This window comes from Scomber scombrus, chromosome 13 (assembly GCF_963691925.1).
Source record: "Scomber scombrus chromosome 13, fScoSco1.1, whole genome shotgun sequence".
Classification (NCBI taxonomy): Eukaryota; Metazoa; Chordata; class Actinopteri; order Scombriformes; family Scombridae; genus Scomber; species Scomber scombrus.
In genome coordinates this window covers 13,093,895-13,119,387 of record NC_084982.1, presented here as the reverse complement: position 1 = coordinate 13,119,387, position 25,493 = coordinate 13,093,895, and the positions used below count along the sequence as shown (strand labels likewise).

Sequence of the window (25,493 nt, the reverse complement as noted above, 5' to 3'; positions counted from 1 at the left end):
AAATGATTTTCTTCATTATTTCAATCACACATTTATTGGAAAAAGAAACATGAGTGTGCATCAAAGGAGAGAATACATTGAACTCAAATAATAAGACATGAATAAACATACTATATTTTGTGAAAATTTTGTTCAATAAAAAAGAAATATGTACACCTATTTGTCATATAACAACCAATTTACATTTACATCATCTTAGTACATCTCTTACATAACACAGTATCTAAAAGATAGTTGCAACCTCTAAAGCAGTAGCCACTGTTACAATATTTGGACTCTGCTTGTGGATTTCAGTGCCTGGAACACTAGCGTCACGCTGTTGCTGAGGGAAGTAAGAGGGAAGGGTATGGGTCCTGGAGAAAGTCTGTGCACTGCTCTTTGATTTTGGGCGATTTGTGCCATAACTAGAATCCTTCCAAGAGACAGGATAGCCATGAGGATTGTTGAAAACCGGTACTGGGGAGAAGCCTATTGTGTATGCGTTGTCTCTGGGGGCTCTGAAGCTTTGTGCTGGTATTGCACAGTAGGTGCCTTGGCAATCCCCAGATAAGCTGTTAGTGGCACTGGATGAACCTGAAATAAAAGTGAAATAAATAAGGATGGGAAATTGTTGATGTAGATGTTACATTACCACCATTTATCATTTCTGTCCTTCTGGTGGATATTTATGTTGTATTCAGCAGCGTGTGATGTCAAAGCTTTAAAAACCAAAGAAGAAAACTCACTTTTTAGCCTTGGCTGGAAGGTACTGAAGTTCTTCTTGCCTCCATCTCCACTGATATCGGAGTCGCTGTCGTTGAAGTCACTGTCCCCTTTGCCACTGTCCTTCACGCTCAGCTGGTCAGTGTTGCCAATGCCACTGCGAATACAATCAACAGATACAGTATGAGCCACCACTGCACCACATTAGCTTGATTATTGATGCTTTTTTTTTTTTTACAAACAAGGCCTGTCTCTATCCCGCCCATCTAACCTCATTCCAGAAGGATGCCAAAAGCGATCAAACATATGCACAGTGCATGTTAATTAAGTACCCTCAGCTCAGACAGATTTGACTCTGAATAAAGCATATCATATCTGAGAAAAGATATTACATTCAGTTGTCTTACCTCACTTGCAAGCAGTATTTGTCACCTTGCCACACAGATGATGGTTGGAAATGCTTGGAGGGCAGAAACATCTAAGAGAGAACAAACAAAATCACAGCAGAGAGCTTAGTTACCATTTCTGGCACAAAGATCAAGGCAGCAGCATGTGGGAACAGCATATGAATATAAAAATAAAAAGGAGGGGAAAAAAGCCTCCTGTAGTTGGCTCACCTTTGTTTCTGACTCCCCACTTCTGTCTTCATACAGGCAGGAATCATCCAGAGAAGAAGAGGTTCTCTCATGGAAGAAGCCTCGTTGACCGGTGTATATGTTAGGTTCTGTTGAGCCGAGCATGGGCATGGGCCTGCTGTCAAATAGGCTGTGACGCACTTCTCTCTTGGAGCCACGGTTTCTCCCTCCACAGCTGAGTTTGCATGTGACAACAACAGCCACTATTGCAATCAGCAACAATGCACAACCCCCGCTGAGCATAATAATGACAATTAGTGAGCCATCCAAGCCGGAGCCTTCTTCATCACTTGACCGTAACACAATGACGACTTGGTCTTCAGAGGGCTCAGTGTCTGTGATGACAAACCTAATAGTGGCACTTGCAGAGAGCGGGGACCTGCCATTGTCACTCACTGCTATTTTCATTTCGAGCACGTCTCCAATTTCAGCTGTCAGCCATTGTTTTAAAGCAATTTCTCCAGTATCTGTGTTCATTGTGAAAAGCTTTGGGTCACCTTGTACAAATTGGTAGGAGAGCTCACCATTCACCGCCTCATCCTCATCTTCAGCTGAGACGCGGAGGGCAAGATAGCCAGGAGGTGCATTAAAGGGCAAAGAAATATCAGCAGAGTCATTCAGAAGGATGGGGAAGGTGAAGTGTGGATAGTTGTCATTCTGATCCACAACTCTAATCCTGATTGTTGATTTGCTCGAAAGAGAAGGGGAACCTCTGTCTTCTGCTTGGATGACCAAGTCAATCTGCTTGAGAGTCTCGTAGTCAAAAGACCGTAAAGTGTACAAAGACCCAGACTGTGAATCTATAGAAACATAAGTGGACACTGGGGATCCTCCTTGCACCAGTGAATCTATGAGTTTGTAAGAGACTTTGGCGTTCTTTCCCACATCAGGATCACGGGCAACAACAGTGGTCACATACGAACCTGGAATATTATTTTCCATGACTGAAACTTCATAAAGAGTCTTGCTGAAGAGAGGGTTGTTGTCATTCTCATCTGTTACACAGATTGTATACTGTGTGACAGTTTTGAAAGGTGGACTTCCTAAGTCTTCTGCAACTACAGTAAGATTATACTCTGGGATCTTCTCTCTGTCCAAGGTAGTAGTGGTAATAATCATGAAAGTGTCCCCATACGCCTGCTGGAGGCTGAAATGCTCGTGCCCGAGCAGGCTGATGCGCACGTACCCGTTGGAGCCGGAGTCTCTGTCCGAGGTGCTGATCAGAGCCACGAAACTCTCCGCAGCTGCAGCTTCTGTGATGTAAGCAACTCCGTCACTGCTGGAGGTCATCGGTTTGATGCTGATTTCAGGTGCGTTGTCATTAACGTCCACGATGTCTATCACAACTTTGCAGCTGGATGGGACCGAGTTCGCGCCTAAATCGGAGGCTTTGATGTTCAGCTCGTATGACCTTCTCTTCTCAAAATCAACCAGCGCCTTCAAAGTCACGTCCCCGGAGTACGGGTCGATGTGGAAAATGCGTGTAGCCTCTGGTGACAATCCATTGAATGCGTACATCACCTCACCGTTAATGCCATCATCGGGGTCAAAAGCGTGCACTTTGACAACTCGGTGACCCACTGGAGAGTCTTCATTCAGCTCAACTTTCAGTGAGCTGTGCTCAAAAGTCGGGCGGTTATCGTTAAAGTCAAGCACTTTGATATTCACAGTCACTGACCCAGACTTTGCAGGCACTCCTCCGTCAGCTGCAGTGACTTCGATGCTGTAGGAGTCCTCCACCTCCCTGTCGAGCTGCCTCACCAGCACCAGTTCCGCAAACTTCACCCCGTCCTCCCTATCGCGCACTTCAATGGCGAAATGACTGGAGGGAGAAATGTTGTAGCTCTGAATGTAGTTTTCACCCACATCCTGATCGAGAGCGATCTGCAGAAGGAATCTTGAGTCCAGCGGCACATTTTCCACTATCTCTAGGTTTGTCTCATTGCGCGCGAACACAGGCGCGTGGTCGTTAATGTCTTTCACCTCGATCTCCACGTGGATGAGTTGAAACTTTTCTTTGGAGAAGGCCACAGTGTCGAAGGTGATGAAGCAACGCGGGGATCTGGGGCAGAGCTGCTCTCGGTCAATTACTTCTGCAACGCTCAGAAGCCCATCTGTCTCCCTCATTTGAATCACAGAAGAGTTGTTTTCTTGCATGAAGCGGAACGATGTGTCGGGGTCATCAGCTGGATCAATCTTTAAGTCTTGTGATAAATTTCCAATCTCGGTGCCTGGTGCGTCCTCCTCATAGGTGAAATACCTAGTAGTTGTACACTGAACAGTGTATAAACATAAAACAAGTACAGTGCAGAGTCCAACACTTGACATCTTGCAAAATCCCATTTTGAGGTGAGGGGCTTTAAATCGCAGCACGGAGAAGTCATAAATGGTGAAGGCAATCTGTGCTGTGTCAAGTCGAATCACAACTGAGTTGACTTTGCAGAGTGACTATAAGCCCCTGTATATGCAAATAGCCTGCCCCATCGACCAATGGCCTCTCAGTGGTCCACCAAAAGGGAAACGTTTGGCTCTGCAGCAAACTGCTGTTCATTGTTTTTGTGTGCCCATGGTTTATTAGTTAAACTGATTATAGAGTTTTAATCAGGCTGATAACAGTGCCACTGAATAAATCTGCATTTGGCAATTAATCAACAAATAAATCACTTAGAGAACTGTACTTAATAGAAACACATTCCATCAGAGGAAACTGAAGTGTACCAGTTGAAAGCTTTAAGAATTAATTGGGCGGGTTAGTCTGTCAATTATAAGAAGTTATGCAAAAGCTGATGTGGAAAGAGATTAACATGCATAAAACAGATGTCAGTGAACTTATGATTGCTGATCAAAAGTAAACAGGAGCTCACAGCAACGGAAATTATCAAGAGCACTATTGGCACCCTAGATTATTTTGTTTAGCTGCATGTTTTTGCTTTCTGTTTGTATTAACATGTGAATGAATAAAATCAGTGGTACTGAGATCTTATTTAAAGGAATATCACAGTTGTTGAAGTCTGTCTTAAAACAATTCCTGTGCCAAGATGAACATTAAAAAGAGGTCAAGCTTACTATAATAGGTCTCCTGTTGATAAAGGATGTCTTTCTTATGGGAAGTTTAATCAACGCAAGCAGATATATTCCAAAATTACATTTAATTGTTTTTTGCACAAAACTTTCCTCTGTATGTGTTACCATCCCTCCACCCCAGCTCAGTGAAGAAACACTGCAAGGGGAAACACAAAAAGGGGACATTTTTACTTTATCTGCTGAACCCTCTTTGGAATACATTTCGGCACAGAACAAAGACTGTGTGATTCATCACTTACATTGTAAGCACATTAGGAAGGGATCTATGAATGATTACAGCAAGCAAAAACTGTTTCAATGTTCATTTGGGAATCTGACTATTGTTTTATAATAGGTTTGAAACATTTTGAGCCTATACTTTAAATAAAAGTAAACATTAATTATCATTAAAATGTAATATTGATTATCTAATATCAAAGTACAAACAATGCAAAATGGCATCTTTCACGGTATTTTGTTATTTTATGAGTTAACATGGAAGCAGCATTTTATGTTGTAGTTGGTTGACATGGAGCTAATTGTCACTTTTTTAAATGTATGTCAGAGTAGTTTAATCCAAAAATAATGCATCATATTTTAAAAGCTTATCATGGGTTACTGGTTACTAGTAATGATAACTGTCAGATAAATGTAAATTTAAAAGGTACATTGTTTCCTTCTTAAATGTAGTGGAGTAGAAGTGTAAAATGGCATAAAATGGAAATACACAAGGGATAAGTACATAAAACCCATACTTAAGTTAATGTCTGTAGGTACTTTAAAAGCGGTGGGGAATGCAAAATATGAAACTGGAGAAAAGTTATTGTTATTCATATAAAACTATGTATTATAGTCACACAGTCTCATCAGAATCCCCATTTTATCCTTCTTTTTCTCTCTCTCATCTGTCCATGCAAACATCGCCCATAAATCATCTGCATCATAAAGATAAAGCAGAAATCACTGTTTCTGCTCTGTCTTATCAGATCAAATAGCGGAGGAGGAATTTCAGTATAATGACGTTAAGAAACCCCACAAAGCCAGACAAGTGTCATTTGATTAGTGCTGTGTTTGTGACACCCACAATGTTAATTACAGATAGAATGTGATTTTAGCTCTTTGTTAGCAGAAAAACCTACTTGTACAATACAAAGATCTTCTGTATTGTAACAAATACTCGATTAGACTTCATTTACCCTTTTCATTAATAGTTCATTGGAAGAAAATGTAGAAGTCAGGAGACTAAACTATACTGAATGCCCCCACACCCCACCTAACACACACACAAACTCAAACACATGTGCCAGCACACACATACATCCCAAAGTGATAATAAAAGAGCATGAGTCAACTGCACCTTTGTCAGCCATATGGGTGATAAGCTTTTGCTGATTAAAAAGCGTCTATGGCCCTTCAAAGGGCCCTTAACACCTCACAAAAGTTTGGGTTAAATCTGTCTGAACCCCCAAGAGGGCCCATACAGGAAGGTGTGAAAAAGCACACAATAAAAGAGCCTCAGGGGCAAGAGATGTTTGTGATACGGTGTCAGAGAGATGTGATAGGGAGCTCTGTGCTGCCATATTTAAAATCTTTTACAAGCCCAGTTTTGCTTATTTGCTATACATGAAAATTGGTTTTTGCTTTTCAGATAATGGTGTTTGCTAGTCTTGCTAAGAATAACATGCAGCATTGACAATTGGTAACTTGTAATGTGGAGAGTTTGTTCTCAAATTGACAACTGCCTTTTTCTGTATGCTGAAGCCTGTATTATGCCAGAAACCATTAAATCAACTGGCATTTTGTACAATGAGCTTAAATAATTAATCTTGGAAGTGCAAAAGCATTGCATCATCGCTGAATGAATGATGTTGAGTGCACACACCACCCCAAAATACATAAGATGTTACCTCTCTAATAATCTTTCTTGGTTATTTTTATTCACTCTCTGTCTATATTTTCACCATCTTTTAAAAAAACAAGATACTGAATACTGAGCCAGAGGGGGATCAAACATAAGATACTTTTCTGCCATTAACAGACATACAAAGCCTTCAGCACAATAGTCCCATGCTGGCTGGGTGTTGAAATCCAGGATTTTATGGCTACAAGGAGTCAGAAGGTAATACAGAATTATTAGCCAAATTAGTTGTTTGCCACTAAGAGGATTATGCTTTAATCTTATCAAATGCCTCACGCACTTACCATGTTGCAAAGGTAACAACTGAGGAGCTGTAGATGAAAATGCTTCAGTCTAAAATTAAAGCACAGAACATGATGAACTGAAAACAGTAGCTCAGGCTGTTGATTTGTTCATTCGTGGTTTTCTTTCTGTAACTTATGTTGTGTTTGAGCTAACTGCATCAACGTAAAAAAAAAATAAACACCTATATGTATGTCCAAGGTATTTTACTAATCAGCGTATGACTACAAGGTTACCAGAGGTCCCACCACAAACAAAGCCTGACTAACACAGGGGTGATACTTGTTTGTCACTTAAGTTAGGTGATTAATGCAGATCACGACTTAATTAAGACGTGTGTGGTGACAGTAAGAGCATTACAGCAGATAAACGGGTTTGGCCATCTGTGATTTTAATTAATGGTAAGAATATTAGTAATCTCGCCTTGGCAGTCAAAATCACAGTAGTCACAATGATGGTCAGAAATCAGGTGGATGTCAGTCAGTCTTTGACAACTTTTGAAAGCCATTTGAAGAGTGTGTCTCCTTCACCTCACACGCCGCCAGCTAGGAAGGCAGGGAAAGCATTTGGTGACACCAGGAGCAGTAATCCTGGCATATGCCACAGGGAACAAATGTCTCCAAGGCCCACCTTTTGGACGACAGCCACCATGTCATCCACTGCTAGAAAATTGTGGGCCGATTTTTTTTCTTCATGTGAGTCCCCAGCTTTCAAGAAATCTTTGGAGATACAGAAAATACTAAAGCAATATTTTGTAAGACTGATATTTTTAATATGTTCTAGTTTGTATGTTTTACCATCAGATTTTGTCAGTCCTACTGAGGTTGCTCTGTTGGTATTTTTGAACACTGTCAAAATATACAAAAGTATTCAACAGGTGAACAAGAATCATTAGAGTATATTTGATATTTGATATTTTATATTTGATGTATTTTTTCATGAAATGTTAAACATCACGCGCCCTGCAGAGTATATACAACACACAAAATACCGATCAGAGTATTGAGCCACACACACACACACACACACACACACACACACACACACACACACACACACACACACACACACACACACACACACACACACACACACACACACACACACACAATAGAAAGTGGAAAATGAGCAAGAAACACAAACAAGCTGTCATGCCTCAAGTTGACACGACACATAATAAAAACACAAATTATCCTTATTAATTATTCTTACCAGAGATCATGGCAAAAGGGTGTTGTTTTTTATTTTACGCCGTCAAATTAAATGACACTTGTGATACAACAATCAACACTTAGCAGATATGGCATGCTGTCAGTGATACCATTTGATTTCCATTCATAAAGTGTTTTCAAGTTTACTGTCAAAGACTCCTATGGAATCTGAAAATGCAAACTGCCTGTAAATAAAAGCAGAAATCTCAGTTTCTGTTCTGGTTTATCTGAAAATCATCACATCATTTGAGTAACTGTTCCAAATCATACTTCCATTTATATGTAAATGATTTTGATTCAAAAATAACAATAGCTTAGTGTTTTGATTGAAATTTGACTGTAGTACAGCACTTATGTTAGTCTCTGTTATGTTTAAACACCTGTAAATATTCTGGTACCTCTCCATTTAAACATTTATATGCATGCCCTGCTGCTAAATACGCAATAGGTTCTCTTGATAGCAATGCAACCTTGAAGAGAGATTGACTTGTATTCATGGCAGACAGTATGCATTTATTCAATTTAGATAGGCACTGCCTTTTTTGCAAGGGCTGGAAACTCATCCAGCCATTTCAGGCCAACACCTTATCAGTTTCCTCATCTCACTTTAACCTTAGGTGCTCTAATAAACTGGGGGTATACATGTCACTGCTCTGCCCGTGAGGGTCATGTGGAGGGTTTAATCTCAGCCATTTGGACTGTCTGAAAGGCAGATAAAACAAGATTATCCTGTCCTTGGTACTGGCCTTTGGTGAGACGAGAGGGGGAAGCATGTGAGCAGCAGCTGTGGAGGTGCAAAATGCTCAGACTGGCTGGTGGTCTCTGTTGCTTTTGGCACCTCCTGCAGCGTTACAGACACAGCTAACCCCCCCAACCACAGCTCATCCTCACAGCTCTCCAACTGATTACAACTGGCCAAATGTTTAACATACTGTCCCTAATCACAATTAACATTCTGTCACAATATGCTCCTAAATAGCTTTTAGGGCCAAATAAATCACACAGTACTTTTGGCTTTGATGTTATTAAGTCTAATTGTTTTTTTCTTCCTCTTTCTTCTTTCCTCTGAAACTAATGCATTCAGATCATTTCAGGAGGGATGAAATCTCTTTTGCATAGCTACTGAATTTAGGACATGTGAGGGGCAGCTTAAAAAGATATATTTGTAAAACAAAGATCAATTATGGAAATAAATGCATAACATAAGAAAATCATAAAAAGGCCTTACTATTTTATGATAAATTAATTAGTCTATTAGGGCCAAGCATGAATAATACAGGGTTTCCCTGTAATTAGATCTCAGTGGACTCTACATGTTTTAAACAAATCCAGAACATTAATATGGATGCCTTGTAAACATGTTTCTAGGATTTCTTCATGTTGGCCACAAAAGGCTGAGTCTATTAAGACATTTGGAAAGACAGATTTTGTTGTTTAAATCTCCTAAAAGCCGAGGCAGATCAAAAGAGGCATTAGTATTCAGAGACAAATCATATTTGGCTGAGGTTCCTCTACCCCCACTCAACTCCAACCATTCCCCACTGTGTAACTAATGCTCACTGCCTCAGAACGATTGGAACGACAGTTGCAAGCTGCACTTCATTATGCATAAACATTTTTGAATAAGCTTTGACCATATGCACAAAAAGGTATGCCACTGCTCCACCAGGCAATATTTGTCATTGTAATTCAAGCACTGAGAGAGAGAGAGAGAGAGAGAGAGAGAGAGAGAGAGAGAGAGAGAGAGAGAGAGAGAGAGAGAGAGAGAGAGAGAGAGAAAGAGAAAGAGAGAACATATCCCACAATCTTAATGCATTTGCTTACGAATTATAATGACAAACAAAGCAAAGGTTTTTTGGAACTGAGGCCAGTCATTTCAAAATGGGGAGTCGACCCTTAAGGTTTATAGTAAAACCAGGGATGAGAGTGCCATCTACAGGTTGAAACTTTGTCATGTTAACATCTGATGACTTGTGAGCAATTACAAGTCCGTATGCACTTTTTACCAAATACATTTCAGAAAATATGACACAACTTGTTAACTCTCTCACTTATGAATGATGACTCAATAATTGAAGCACCTGACTGAGGGAACGTGCAGTCCTGGCAAAGGATGTAACAAGCTCATTAGGGTAGAGACTAACGGCCTCAAAGTAGAGAACCAAAAAACTGGATTCTTCTTGAAATCTGTTCCATCCTATTAGTGTAAAGTGTGGCCTTGGTGTGTGCTTTGTACTTTCTGGTGGGAAAAGGATCCACTATGGGTTTCAATCAAATTATGTTGACTACTCCACATTTCATGCTTCATATTGAATTTCACTGCCTTAAGCTACATGGATGAGGCCCTCAAAAGATCAGCAGGCCTGCGAATTAACCTCTGGTGATATTCTGTGTGTGATGATTGCAAGCACATATTTGACTTGACATATCCCTAACCAACGTTCACTTTGATTTTCATTTTCCACGTCATGGCTGAACTGGTCATTGTAGATACTACAGCGCTGAAAATCGCCTTGTTTCAGTGCGTCTGCAGCAAGGATGTACTGTACTGTACATGCTTGCAATGCATATTACCATGGCTTGTTGGCAGTTACTATATCAAGTGAGGTAAATACGAATTTGCTTGGTAGTACAGGCTGTGAATAATTTTATTTTCTCTTGGACGGTTATATTATTCAAAGCAGGGAAGATTAAGTATAGCTTCCTGGCTTGTGTGTGTGTGTGTGTGTGTGTGTGTCAATGCTAATTTGTGCCTTTTCAAGGACCAGGTCCCTCTCCTCCTCCTCTTTGAATATATTTCACATCTCCATATAGCCATCCCAGAATGTCACCTCCTTGAAGCAATTTCCTCTCAGCCATTATCTGATGGCTGAGTACTGTTTCCCATTGGCAGGTGCAGATGACACTTGGGCTGTGCAGGAGCTGGCTGTTAAACGTAGGACTGGCTCCTTACCCAGCTCCAGTCTGCCTGGTCCTGACAGTCCCTACAGGGCTGGCCACTGGGGGCGGACTGTTGGGCCAACTGGCCACTGAGGGGTGTAATCACTCCCTCTGACACATTTGGCACAAGCTATCCATTTGCTCAACGACAGAGAGGCCTGTGTGAACATCTTGCTTAATCCCGTTAGGCCAGGAGATGGCAACATTGAGGCGGGAGATTCTCATTTGAAACACTTGTAATGGTTCATATCCTATAACAGGGTAAGGGAGGCAAGTAAGGATTAAAGAGTCATGACAATTTATATATATATAAAAAAGATTATGAAATAATCCAATACATTCCAACACAATGGTCCTCTGTTGCTTTGTATAGATGTTATTTTGTTCACATTGTGGACCAATGTTGAATTAGCTCTCCACAAGGAGGGCAAAACCACAGATAACACAATAAAATATAAAATGGGATGCAATGACATCACAAAATTTGAACCAAAAGTAAATGTGACACTTTATAAAGTTCACAAATATATTGTAGATTTCATCAATACACATTTAATTGAATTATATGTTACAGTACAGACACACCCAATGTGGATACTGTGTATTAAAGCTGCTAGACAAAATTCTGGTTTGCATGGAAATGGTTACAGATGCTGTTTAGAGACAACAATCCCTTATTTTTCTGCCTTTACATGCAAGACTCTACAATTAGGAATATAAAATTGCAACAAAGGCACCAAAGAGGACGCCTAGGATGTGTAGTGTGTGTGTATGTGCACAATGAGTGGAGCAGAGAGATAGATTAATGTTGAGGGGCATCAGCTTAGAGGATGTTTTGTTTCCCCACTGTGTGCCGAGTGCAGAGGGGAGTTAAGGGATTCCAATCTAGTCGTTGCGTCCTGCGGCGCGAAGAATGTTTGGAGTGTGCTTGGCGATAGCGGACTCCATTACGGGGCTGAGTCTCAGGGTAGCCTGCCATTGTGCCGGCAAGCGAGGAGGTTAATCAGATCACCAGCTCCATTATGAATGCTTGCTATTTCTAAAGGGGCTCTATGAATAGAATACTGTAAGCTCTCGTAAAAATGAATCTCAGCTCCGTGATTTTACAGAACAAGGCCTGATAAAGGATAGTGTTGATGTACATTTGGAGAGATTCCATATTCTCCAGAGCAAAACCAAATGAGTGTTTTATGGAGGTCTAGTTATTAATTATCGGAGATTAAGAAATTCTGTTTCTAGCTATGCAGCTATGTTTCCCATATCTTCTTTGTTTGCTGTAAAGGGCAGATTAGCTTAATTGATTTTTTTAAAGTATTAAATTAATTTCATATTGCAAGTCAATGCTGTCTGCTTGCAGAAATTGGTTAATGTGTTATCAGTCTCTCCTCATTAAACCAGGACAAATCACTAAAGATACTTTTCAGGCTTTTGTTTTAGCAAAAGTTCAAATTTTCATTTTAATTAACTTGTCTATATGCCCTTTTTATGTTTTGTAGTTGACCATGTAGCATTTTTCTGTGTCTATTTGTTAGATGGTCACAGGACTTTGGGATGAGCACAAACAGAGATTGATTTTTCCTACCTACAAACATGACAGTGTTATGAATATGGGCATGTTTTTTGTTCAGGATGCTGGAATGCAAAGTTTGGTTTTCTCAGAGTATTGTGTGCCAAACTCAACAAAACATCACAGAAGGGAGGCAGCTACTCAATATCACCACTGACATGCCCCCACTCACACACTGAGCTGTAAATCTTTTAGATTAGGAGGCTGGGGAATGGTGCAGCTTGCAGATTTATGACAGTGTACCTGATGTCCTGTATGCTAACCAATTGAGGGTTTGAACCCATTCAAGGTTCTGTGAAGATGATCGATTTAAACAGATGTTCTATTAGTAAATGTTTTATTGCTCTAACCTCTTTATTAATGGGTTTTTGCCTTTTTTCTGGTTCACTCTTGTATTTGTGTCTTTTGTCATTTTTCAGGTGAAGCTCTTTAAAACACAATCTTAAGAGTGCCCAATAAATAAAGGGTCATTATCATAACTAGACAGTCTAAAGAGTGCTCAATAAATAACAGTAATTATCTTAACTACAATTGCATAACGTTCTTTTGGGATTGAAAATATTTATCATGAATCACAATCCAACTCGCAATGTAGCACATCTGAGTAGAAAAGTGAATGAAGACGACAAGAAGAACTGACATTTGTAATAACACAAACAGGAGATTCAGCAGTCAGCCATAAAGACAACATACACTAACTGTGATTTAGAGAGCAATAAACGCATGCCTAATAGGACAGTTCACATTTCACACAACTTGTGGAAAATCTAATTTCTCTGTGAAGGCAGAAAAGCTAAAATTCAACTAAGCTTTGCAAAACAACAGAGCACCTATAATGGAGGAAATGTGTTAACAGGCTAGACAGTCCTATTCTCAGCAAAGAGGTATTTAAGTACTGAAGATGAAGTGAGATGGAAAATCTCATTTCCATAACAGAACAGGGAAAACAGTCTGGCAGAAGGTGTTTTTTTCTGTTGAATTGTCAGAGCAATCATAGTCGAGCCACAGCCAAGGCAGCAGACTAAAAGGAGTAAGGTTGGGGGGGGGGAGTGGGGGCTGAGCCCTCTTTCCCAAAACACATACAAATGAACTTGAACAATGTCATTCTTGCACACACACACACACACAAACACACACACACACACACACACACACACACACACACACACACACGCATGCACACGCACACACGCACACGCACACACACACACCTACACACAAACACACACACACACACACACACACACACACACTAATATACACACGCACACACACACAAATACACACACACACACACACACAGCAGTAGATAGATGCAGGGATGCACAAACAGTGCTTAGTCTCAGAGGAGCAGACAGTGAGCACATTATGCAAACAGAGGCTTTGTGTGTATGGGGCTGAACGTGCCTGTGTGTTAGAGAGAGAAATTAGACTGATTAAAAATCAGGAAAAAATCACAAACTGTTGGATGGATCTCTTAGGGGCTAATTAGTATGTTGAATCTTGAGCCAAAGCACACTGTTTAACAAATCTGGAAATGTAGGTATATTCACAATTTGTTTTCTTAAATCTATTTTTAATGTTGAACCTGTTTACATTTGATATGCAAACCACCACTGCATAAGAGCAATAGAAATGTGTTTGGCATTTCGCCTCCACACAATCAATTTCTTTGCAATAACTGAGCTGAATATGTAACGCATGGTTCCTGTACCCCTTTACAGTATGACTTACAGGAGTTAATACAGTATGGAGAAGAGCAGGGGTCAGTCCGTCTGCAAGAATCAACTTTCATGTTCAAACCCAGGTAACAGTGGAGTACATTCTGGTGCTTCAGGAGCAGGAAATGAAGTATTGTTAGCTTTTCCATTGTGAGTTACACAATGGAACGCCCAAAACGAGCAAAATTGAAATGACCCTCCTCACACACCAGAATAAATATTTAATTCAAGCAGAAGAACAGACTATCACATAATGTCTTGTCCTTGACCATATGAACTGAGCCCTGAGGATATTACAGTAGTTCAAGGGAGACAACAATAACTAGCGCATGAGCTGATTCTGTTAACCTGATAAAAGGGAAATTCAAACAGTTCCCTGCTCATCAATCTCTCATTTATAAACTTTAGATTTTTTATGCACCTGCTATCAGCCAGCCCATATAAATATATTCAACAACCTGCAGAGGCAGTGAACAGAGGGAGATCTGTTTTATGTTTTTGAGTACAGACGGATTTTGAGTTTAATATTTAAACCATCTTTCTACAGCCTCTCAGTAAACTACTCAGTGTGACATGTCTATTCCTCCTTGTACTCCTCATGTTAACAGAGCAATGGTGCCCTGTAGGTTGAATGGCCATGACTTGACAATCAATCGTGCAGACATATAAAGCGTAGATGAGAAAGGCTATCCATGCATAATACATTCAATATTCTGTTTCAATTATCCAGTGTTTTAGACGAGAAACAAAGTGCATGTATAATAGACTTGAAAATGTTGGTTTACTCTAGTTTTGCTGCAACAGATAACTCCAGTGATCCCAGCTATACAGCTTGAGAGATGGCTCTACAGCAGCATACATGAAAGCATAGTGTGTATTTTAGGGTACTTTTAATCTTCTGGTGCTGTGGTGGAAGACTTGCTTTGTATTTCTAGAGAATATCTGATGTTTGCAGTGAATGATTTCATTGGCTTTCTCAATCTTTGCTGGGAGCTGGTGTCTCTGGTTAAATCTGTACAGCCAGCAGGACGCAAACTGAGCTCTGGAAAGAGCCACAAGCAATACGGCAGGTCACTGAAGCACACCTGTGCCAAATTAACCTTTGTGTACCTGTACGTGTGAGTCGGGTGTAAAGAGACGGCTCAAGACCAAACCAGGGAAATGTTAGATTTAGCACCACAAGGGGAACATTATAGAGGAACAGTGATTTAAACATCATCAGCCTGTAGCCATTATGTAGCCTGGAGCCCTAATAAAACAATCAAAGGGACTGTTGAAGTGCAGTTACAAGCAGTTTTATCAATTAAAGGAATACATCTGGCTCTGCAAGAAATGGGGCTAAAAAAGAGAGAATAGACACTGACAGGAGTTTAACTCGCAACACTCATTCAGTGTGACTGAAATTTACCACCACACACCTCCTCTCAGTAAACACCATGAGCCACACCTAAATGGGAACCGTCCCCAGTGCACCCACAGTCTGTCACCAGGAAACCCAACAGAAGTACAAGTCTTAAAATATCAAAAGCCCACAGTGTCAAAAAACAATCTAGGAGATAATATTGTGCGCTGGGTTGGAAATAAAAGGCAGTGACAGACAGGAGTACAGAATAAAAGTAAATTATTTCACATGCCCTCTAGCTTGTACATACTGTCTGTTTTACAGACATTCATCCAGTCCAGGGAGCCACAGGTCTGTGTGTCCTCAAGTCTCTGGTCTTAAATATCACGTGTTCAAACCTAATAAGCTACTCGTGCTCATTGTCATTCATGTTTTTACTTAACAGATATCCTTGCTAAAGAATGACAGAGCTTTCTGTCACTTTGTACTTGGTACAAGGTTTTAAAAAAACAACAATCAAGGTTTGAATTCACTATTCAAACTGCATTTTAAATTTATGGAACATCCTGAACAGCAATTCCCTTTACACAACAAGTGGCCTTTACAAATTGCATGAAAAGCCATACAACTTACAAACCTCCTGAAACCACCTAAACCTGCAAATCTGGTGTTGGTTTATCTACTTGTTTTTTCAGTTGCCATGCACAGTTTTGGTTTTAGTTGGACAGTTGTATGGATTATCCAGAGTAACAGAGGTACTGACTCTGGAAACACTATACATCTGGTGTTTTAACTTCTTTATTTAGTTATTTTTCTCTGCTGTTAGCACCACACACTACATTCATTTATATCTATTTTGTTGGAGACACATATCACATATCTTAAGAACGGATGTTTCAAAATCTTGCCAAATTGAGCTGCTTTGTGCATGGCTTGCTACCACTAGAGGTTAAGCTAAAAATGTTGCACAATCCTTTTGGTTTACGTTTGGTGACAAATAACAGTCAAAGCAAATCCCCCTCTTCTGTTTCCTACCTGTACACTCTGAGTACTGTCACAGCTTGTATCTACAAAAATCAGTAAGAGAACTCTCTTGTCAACCTAAATCACTTTCTCTGAAGCTCCCTCATGTTCAGCGTCTCTCTCTTGGTTGCTTGTTTCCTCACAAACTGCTGCGCATAGCTAGATGTTATGGGATTTGTTTAGCTTGCATAAGTGGACACAGTGTCAGAAGTTATGTGTTCAATCAAACTGACAGTTCAGACATACACAAAGTACCCCGAAGATTTTGTTGATACAGGACTGATCATATATAAGTGTTGTTAAAGCGCTCGAGACAGGCTGGGTGAAGAGTTGTATAAATTCCTATCTGTGTGCCCTCCAATGATTTCCCGCGTAGCTTTTAGAAGAGCACGCAAATCTGCTCAGCACCACAAGACATTTCAAATAAATTCTTCATTGGCCTGTCAAAGTGCTTTTCCTCTCCCTTCAACACCAGCAAGAGACTACCGTGATCAACTATGAAATGGCCTCATTGTGCAGGGCATCAAGAATTTCTACGGCTCCATCTCCGGGTGTGCTCTGAACTGTGAATTTCAGATTTAGACAGCCCGCGGCCCAGGGCCATGAGCCGCTAGCACTCTGTTGCTTCACACATCTGAAATTGGCTGACATGTTTTAAGTTTGCTGTACCTTTGCTCAATCTTTTTGCGATTCCTCTCTAGGGACCATGCAAAGCCAAGTGACTCAAGACCTACATGTGTCAGGGCAATGAAGCTCCCCTCCCTAATTTAAGTCTGCATTTCCAGAACTGCCATGTACGCACATTTTGACGAGAATTATGGTATATACTGAAGGGATGTTAGACACATCAGCATATAACATGGTAATCTGAGAGAGGATATTTGACAGATATTACTCCATTGGGTCTCCATTAGTTACCCATAGTGCCGTAATCCCTTAATATCTTACCAATAACTATTAAGGATTTAACTGTCGGGGTTTGACTTGAATCTCTCTCAGTTTTCCTGAAGCCAGGACAGAGCTGAGACTGACTGAGCCCATAAAATCTTTAAAGTCTCCACTCATGGGTCACAGAATCAGCCATGCAGAGACAGGATGTTCAGAGGCTGTATAACAGGAAATCAAGGTGACTATTTCGACCTGAGTCAGCATATCCATGTCAAGTTAACCTCTTTTCCGAATTGCTTTTGTGGGATATGGGAATAAGATGAGGTATTATTTGATTGCAACATAGCAAATTGCCATATATGTAATGAAAAAGAAGCAATGTTATGATACCTTCTCCGAGGTAAAGGATTTACACTTTGTTACAGTTGCTGTTGCATGAAGCTTTGTCATCCAAATTGTTTGTATTCAAGCTGAGACTAAATTGCAAGTCGGGATGTGAAAAAATGTAGATCACACCAGCCGAGATGGATGTGGAAAAAAAGGAAAAAACTCCACATTTAAAGTCTCCTCCAAATCCCCCCAGTTAATTTTTCATGGCCATACCTTTTAAGAGACATGTCAGTTTGATTTAATGTTCGGCTGACAGTTATTGGTTTTTGGTGTTTACCATCTTATCACTTCAGAAAACTGGGGAGGCCAATTTATACTCTGGATGCACATAAAGCACATCAAAAATTAAGATCTTGACGCCCTGGAAACACTATAAAAGCTTTCTATAATGCTACTCTGTGTGTAATTGGTTATGCTCTTTTTGTGTGTGTAAAGAGGATGGCAGCCGTTTTAAAATGTATCAGTATTTTCTCTATTTTGTGTTTAGACTGACATACCCCCACATGGAGCTATTTCTAATGCAGCTCTTTTTTTCTTCCTGCAGCCTCATCTAAAGCTTCAGTCACTCACTCATTGGACTACAGACAACTTGCATCTTTTTGATGGAAGTGCAGCCTGGATGTTGTTTTAACCCCCATTACTGAAGCTTATAGTTTGCTTTTGTCAAGTTAAATTTTTACATAATAAACAACTCAGCTGCAATAAGTGTTCATTGACACATATGCTGGCACATTCGATAAGGAAAATATTTAAAAGGAGGCTTACAGTGAAGAAATTGTCTCAAGTGGTTCAAAGGATTTGAAGTGGAAGAAGAGAGGAATGATGTTTGCGCTCCAAGCCCCTGAGTAGAACTGGCCCTGGGTCTAATCAGAGACCAACAACGCACCCCTCCTCAGCAGCCTCCCTCCCTCACACAGCCATAGGATTTTCTCTCACTATTCAGGGGCTGATAGATGAGCCTCTCTTTGTATTTCAGCCATGCACTTTCTTAAATCTGAAAAGCCAATTCATCTTGGGCAAACACAAGAGGAGCAGGGTGTAAAAGAAAAACTTCAAAACTAATTTTTTCACTCCTTGCCAGCACTCCAGTGTCATTCACAAGCTCTCTGAGCACTTTGTCTCTCCTTCATTAATTGTCTCAGTGCTTCACCCACATCCTTGACTAGCCCCCCACCCCCACCTCCCTACTGCTCCCCCGTCTTGTTCTCCATGTTGATAAGTTCAAAATAGATAAGGAACAGTCTGCACAGGCTGTTTCATTGGGGAAAGATATCACACCAAAAAGGGTGAGGAAAATGTGTTTCTGTTTCCTGATGGACTGGATTATTCTTTGCTTTTCAAGTACAGTGCTTTTTTAGACATTCAGGCAAAGTAGTTTATCTACGCTTGCTGTCAAATAGAATTCAAGCATTTAGCGGGCCAGATAAATAACCCGTGTAATAAATCATCCTTTTTTTTGTAGTGGGGCATCAGAAAGGCTGCTGTCCAGACAGGCTTTTTGAAGTTTAGGCACTTTCAATACAAACGTCAACAACATGTACAGAGTGTCCTGTAGTGAACTTGGGGGCAATTTTTTTTTACACTTCTACTGGCAAAATGAAAGTCTATTTTCCCAAGAAGATTATTTTTCAGCTGGCAACACAATTTTCACTGCACTATTTTTTTTTTTTGATCCCACAGTGTCTCTCACTGTGCCCATGCGTTGAGAGAGAAACGGTGTCATGTTTAATTAGCAAATTCCCACAGTGAATGTGGACACCTTGTTGACACATCCATTCCACATGAGCTATTGCTGATTTCTTGAATACAATTTACATAATTATACCCCATCTCAGTCCTGTGAAGCAAATGCCTCAAACACCATGTTGCTCGCAGCAAAACAGCATGAGGAGAAAAAGCCATATTAACGCTTGTGGCAAAAAAAAAAACTAAATGTTGAAGCCGTTTCCTCCATCTGCATTGTATGAGACATGATGGTCTCGCTGCATTTACAGATATGACCCCCAACCCCCCATATGTACACACACACACATACAAACACACACACACACACACACACACACACACACACACACACACACACACACAAACATATCACTGCTTCCTCTGAAAACATACACACAAAGAGAGAAAATCTCACCGCTCGAGAAAGATGACCTAAATTTCTACAATGCTTTGCACTTACTGTACATATTTAAGTTGATCCGTCTTCAGTATGCAAAACCCATAGTGTTCCACCTCATCCCAAAACATGAATTCTCATTTAAATGTACAACATTGCAAAATGAGACTCGCCATCGGTGAGTGTAGCTCTATGGTTACATTCAAAGTCAAACAACAACCATCTTCCTCAATGAACAATGAAGCGTGACTGTCTGAATCTTGTCTTGCTCATCTATTAAGATTGTTTATGTCTGCTATGGGATATGTCTGTTGAACACTGGGATAAAGCTCTCAGTCCAAACATGAAGAAAGAAATGAAATATTCACCCGCTTATTGTCTCCAAACTCCAGGAGAAGAATCAATAAATCATAACGTTGGCTTCTTTCTGAGTTTAAGACTTCCAGTGGGGTTTGAATCCCCCATGTGACGTTGGAGGCTTTACTCTCGCATATGAAAACACCAGAGTTTGATGTTTGAAGTAATCAGCTGAGAGCATCTTCAGAACAAAAAGATCTGATGGTGCCTGTGGGATCTGCAGCCATCTGAGATTCCAGCCTGTATTTAAAAGCATGTTTTGAAGAATGTATTTCAACAGCCTATAATAAGCTAAGACGATCTATGGTGCATCTTATATCTGGTTTCCAAAACTCAGCCAGTCTTTTTTTTTTTCTTTAGATACCACAGATTTTTAATGTCCTGATCTATCCCCTTGGTGAATAAAATGGACTGTAAAGACTGCTGAAAATACATGTTGACTCAAATAACCTCACTGCATTGCATGTTTAAGCGCAACTTTCATGTGAACATCAAACCCCTGTAAGTGTGTCACTTCTGGCAATACAACAGGGTAATTATGCGGACCAGATCAGCATATGTAGATTCCACTGAGAGACAAAGGACACAGCTAAATAGGAGTACTGTGACCCCATTACCACATTATCTCAGAGTTAAAAGAAACCCTTTCACCGATAACTGTACAAATAACAGTTAAAAAAAGAGGAAGACGCCAACAGGTCTCTGGCTTAGTTCACATGTACATTAACCGCAGGTATAGTTTTTTTTTTACTGCAAAATGGTTTGTTATTTTACGTTTAAGGAATTGTTTAATATTTGAGGAAGTATGCTTATTTGGTTTCTTGCCAAGAGTAAGATGAGTACAATACCACTCGCATATCTGTTCGTTCAATTTGAAGCTGTACGGGACTGAAGACAGCCTGATTCTGTCCAAAGGTAACAAAATCAGACTGCCAACAGCTCTTAAGCTCACTAATAACTGCTCTTGTTAGTTTAATCCAACCAAAAGCTGACTATAGTATATGTCACCTATAAAACACATCACATACATTTCAAAATAGAGCAAAAATTGCCGTTTTCATATATGTCAAATATATTAAAGATCCCCTCTAGACATGCTTTCAGATGTATATAAAATACTCTACTTAGAATAGTAATGTGTGTCTAATATGGTTTTTCCACGATTACCTTGTTAAAATCCTTAAAATTGCATCTACTTCTTCTTACTCATTAATAATTCCAGAATCCATAAATATGCAAATATATTTCATTTCAGAAGTTTAATCTCTAGACACAGAATGTCTCCTACTCCACTGTGAATTCCATTCTCAGTGTTTGAGCACCAGAGGTTTCTCGATCACACTTGTGGAGGTTGAATATTGGACCAGGATTGGCTTCCAAATCATTTGTGATGTCACAAGTCATGCTCATAGGCCTGCCCCTCAAAATCAGATTTTCAGTGAGCACAGAGAAACTTTCCACTTTCAGCAGATGAATGTGAAATACTGCATACATGTATTGCCTATGAATATGTTTAATCATATTAAATAAACATATTTCCCCAAATATGGCTTGTTGTATGTGTCAAATAAGTATGTGGTATCAAAATACAGCAACAGTCATATAGTATGTCGGAGATAAAATCATCAAATTTAATAAATGCGCAAAAGCCAAGTCAAAGTTTAAATTTTTATTTCAAAGCACACATTTCTAGTCTTTACAGCTCTTTAGAGTTTTTGCCTTCCCCATCTTGCAGCTCAATAAAGTCTCTATTTGTCCTGGGGTGGTGCCAGGGTGTTTCTGCATAACAGCAACCGTGAGAGAAAAAATTAATCACACTCCCAGTTAATGACAAATAGAATTAAACAAAACAGATACTTGCACCTATTGCGCGCACACACACACACACACACACACACACACACACACAACAAGACAGTAAAGCCTACAATGAATGGCAAAGAGACTTATTATTATTATGAATCATTTCATTGTTATTCATTTTAAAAAAAATATGTTGTGTATATCTGAAGGGTCGGTTTGCCCGAATTACAAAACCATCTACCCTCTCTTCCCTCTAGTGGTATCTATCCAGTCAGATAGTTTTAGTTTTTGAAACATCTGTGTGGTTTTTGTCCCCACTCTAAACTGAAACTGAAATTTTTTAGTGTGTACAAAGAAACTGAGCTTTTGCAAAACAATGTTGTTAGATTTAATTTATGCCCTGAAATTTTCTCTGTGGTCTTTTATTTTAAATGTCAATCTAGCTGAATACACAGCAGAACCACTGTAATTAACTTGTATTCATATTGATTTTGTGAGACAATGGATGTAACAGGTAGAATTTATAGACCATGGTTAAAATCACTATTTAATGCTTATAATTGTCTGACAACAGAAACAGACAAAATATGTAAATGAGACCATACGATCACACAGCTATTGGTGATAACCTATATTTATGATGATTTTCTTCATTGATGTTGCGACCATGAAATAGAGATTTCGTCAGCCAGTCTATCTGTCCTACTCCTTGCCAGATGTTGGTCAAGCCTGTGTTGTGCATTTTTTGTTGTTCATCAGTTTGAAAAGAGGGTGCAGTAGAAATGTAGCCATTTTATGTTGTTCAGGTGTTTCACATTGTGTGGTGTAGACATGGTCACATAAAGGCACAGAAGCGGTGCAATTCACACAGCTATATGTATGTGCTAATAGCCTTTGGTGATATGTCAGAAAGCCCACTTATGCTAGAATGCAACTCAAATGTCATATTTTAATGTCAGGTTGAGCAAGGGCAGAACTGACAGGAAACACAAAGAGTTAGGGAGAGAGGAGAGAGACAGACAGACATAAAAGAGAAAGAGTCTGGCTTCTCAAAGCCATGAGGCAAGCACTCTCCCAGTAGGGCAATATTCAGTTGAGCTGAGCTCCACCACAGTGTAATTTGCCTCTGATTTCTAATCTTTGTAAAAGAATGTGAAGCTAAGTGCCTTCCACAAATGCAGACTATCATGGCATTTCTTCAGGCATATTATGGACCACAGTGATTAGAGAACTTAAAATGCAAAGGCATCCCTTGAAACTGAATGCATTTACAATCCCATTAAATATGGAATTGTGTCTGTGGGCCAACAGTAAATTTGAAATATCTTCCCTGCAACACTTTTTTTTTCATACATTTTCCGTTTGGTGCTTACTTCCTTCACTCTTTTGGCGAATCTGTTTGAGGCTTTGAATAATTTGCCTGTAACTTTCACGGAAATAGCTACACTAGATGCAATTATATAACATTAATCACAAAAATGCTATCACAACTTTCCATGGGCATCATGCGGGCATTTTCTATGACTGATGATTATGACAATAGGTTATTTTTACTAAGAGTCAAAACAGTATAATAAATTACTATAAAGGAAAAAAAATCAGATATTAACATAAAATGTAGATGACTTCAGAGCCTGCAATGTAGAAGAAAGTATTCCCGTTGAAGTGACCTTGAGCACCTGTATTATAGCTCATGCATAGTATTGTCATTTTTTTATATCAAAGTCTGCTCTTAGAGTTATTATCATCTAACTGTAGGGCACTGCTTATCTGAAACTCAGCTTGAAACTCTGACAAGTAATAATTAGCAGAACAATAAAAATTCAATATTCCATTAAACCATACAATACAATTAAATGAGTTATGTAAACAACGCTCCAACAGTGGATTTTGCACACCACAATGAAAACAACCATCTGCTAAATAACCTTTCTCATCCGTAAACAATCATTTAGTTGTCATAAATTCACACACAAACTCCTCTGTGTCCCAGTTAAAACCAATGCTTCATTGTCGTATAATAATCCATCTATCACCACGGTCGCTTGACCTGGTTTCATGTAAATCCAAAGAGAATCGCCCACACTGAATCCATGATCACCTTTGTTCTCATTAAAATAAAAATCAGGCTACATAACATGTTGCTTTAAATTGAGCTGAAATACTAAATAACTGTTTAATAACCAATGAACCATCCACAATGGTATCCACAAATTTTGCTGCATTAAATATTGGTTAATGTTAAATTAATAGTCAATAAGATAGTAGTCATGAGGATTTATTTTTATGATGTAGCAGTGATGACAGTGTGTGATAGTTCTAATGTTCATATAATAAACACCACATGTTTAATGTCAATAAAATACAGTTAAATAATTATTGATATGCTAGATTTCATGTCTTAGGTAAAACATAGGACATGTTATTGTGTGATAGTAGGTGTTTTTTCTCCAAAAACAAATGGTATAAAACCTAAAAAAATACACTCTCTCTGCTCTCATCCATTTATTAATCACTCAGATTAGGTTAGGTTATTGATGCATTCTAAATAGATCTGTGGTTCAAAATTTGGTATAAACACTCATTATGAGGGGATTCTTAGACTGGCTCAAAACTGACGCGGTACATACTGTGAGGGTATAGAATATGAACAGTATGTAAGGATATGTACATTATAGTGTTGTTTTGCTACCAGACACTATGACACTATCACCTATACAAAGTTGTCTGGGCATAGAGTAATAAAGGAGTTTCTTCCATTTTATTATTTAGATGCAGACAGTAATAAGCTAGTTTTATGTAAACTACACAATCTAACGTTAGATTTATTATCTATTATCTTGAAAATATTTGTTTAACCCTGAAAGAGCTTAAACCTGCAACAGTGGTGGTGATTGCTTCTGGAAATACGTTAATGATAGCTGTGAGAATAAACCAAAACAACAACAACAACAACAACAGCAACTTACATTAAACATTACACTTTGTTGTCCAAAAGCTATTAAACACACATTAGTGAGTCACATGCACTAGGACCTAGGTGACATGTAGTCCTGTGTAAGGCAGATGCTAGGTGTATGTGCAGCCATTCCATTTACAGAGCTTGTTGTGCTACTTACTTATCACAACTTCTTGACTTTGTGCTACATTGTAAATTCTCAAAGAAGTTCAGTACAAAGTCAAGAGGCAAAGGAACATGTCACCCAGTGCGGCGGTGTGGCTAATTGAGGTGTTTTAATCTATTATCATTCTAATGAAACACACAAGAGCTGTCATCTTCAACAGCTCTCCTCCACATCCTATTAAGATATACAGTGGATGAAGAACTTAGAAATAAATAGTCAGAGATAAAGTGTTAGCAAAGGCCCCAAACAAGTGACCTGTATCCAGATGCTCAGTAATAGAACAGTTATAGTATTTGTTTCACATCCTCCCCCATGTAGTCTCCACGGCAGCAGAACAAAGAAGTGCAAAAGAACATAATTATGATGGAGGAAAAAAAAATCACTCTATTAAATACTGTAAGCTT

General features: G+C 39.4%; 1 protein-coding gene across 1 annotated transcript; it reads right to left on the bottom strand.

Moving 5' to 3' along the window:
* Positions 1–223: 223 nt before the first annotated feature.
* On the bottom strand, positions 224–3,680 carry pcdh8 (protocadherin 8). The gene is made up of 4 exons (XM_062432144.1): positions 1,320–3,680; positions 1,110–1,180; positions 726–859; positions 224–573 (listed from the first exon to the last, which is right to left on the bottom strand). The coding sequence occupies exons 1-4, from the start codon at positions 3,678–3,680 to the stop codon at positions 224–226; spliced, it is 2,916 nt and encodes a 971-aa protein (XP_062288128.1).
* Positions 3,681–25,493: the final 21,813 nt, after the last annotated feature.

What these genes read in the sequence shown, in the direction of transcription:
- pcdh8 (XM_062432144.1), bottom strand. Translation starts at nt 3,680, where the DNA reads ATGGGATTTTGCAAGATGTCAAGTGTTGGACTCTGCACTGTACTTGTT. An exon ending in GTGGGGAGTCAGAAACAAAG is followed by an intron (nt 1,181 to 1,319) that starts GTGAGCCAACTA and finishes GTTCTCTCTTAG; the next exon opens with ATGTTTCTGCCCTCCAAGCA. An exon ending in CTTCCAGCCAAGGCTAAAAA is followed by an intron (nt 574 to 725) that starts GTGAGTTTTCTT and finishes CTTTTATTTCAG; the next exon opens with GTTCATCCAGTGCCACTAAC.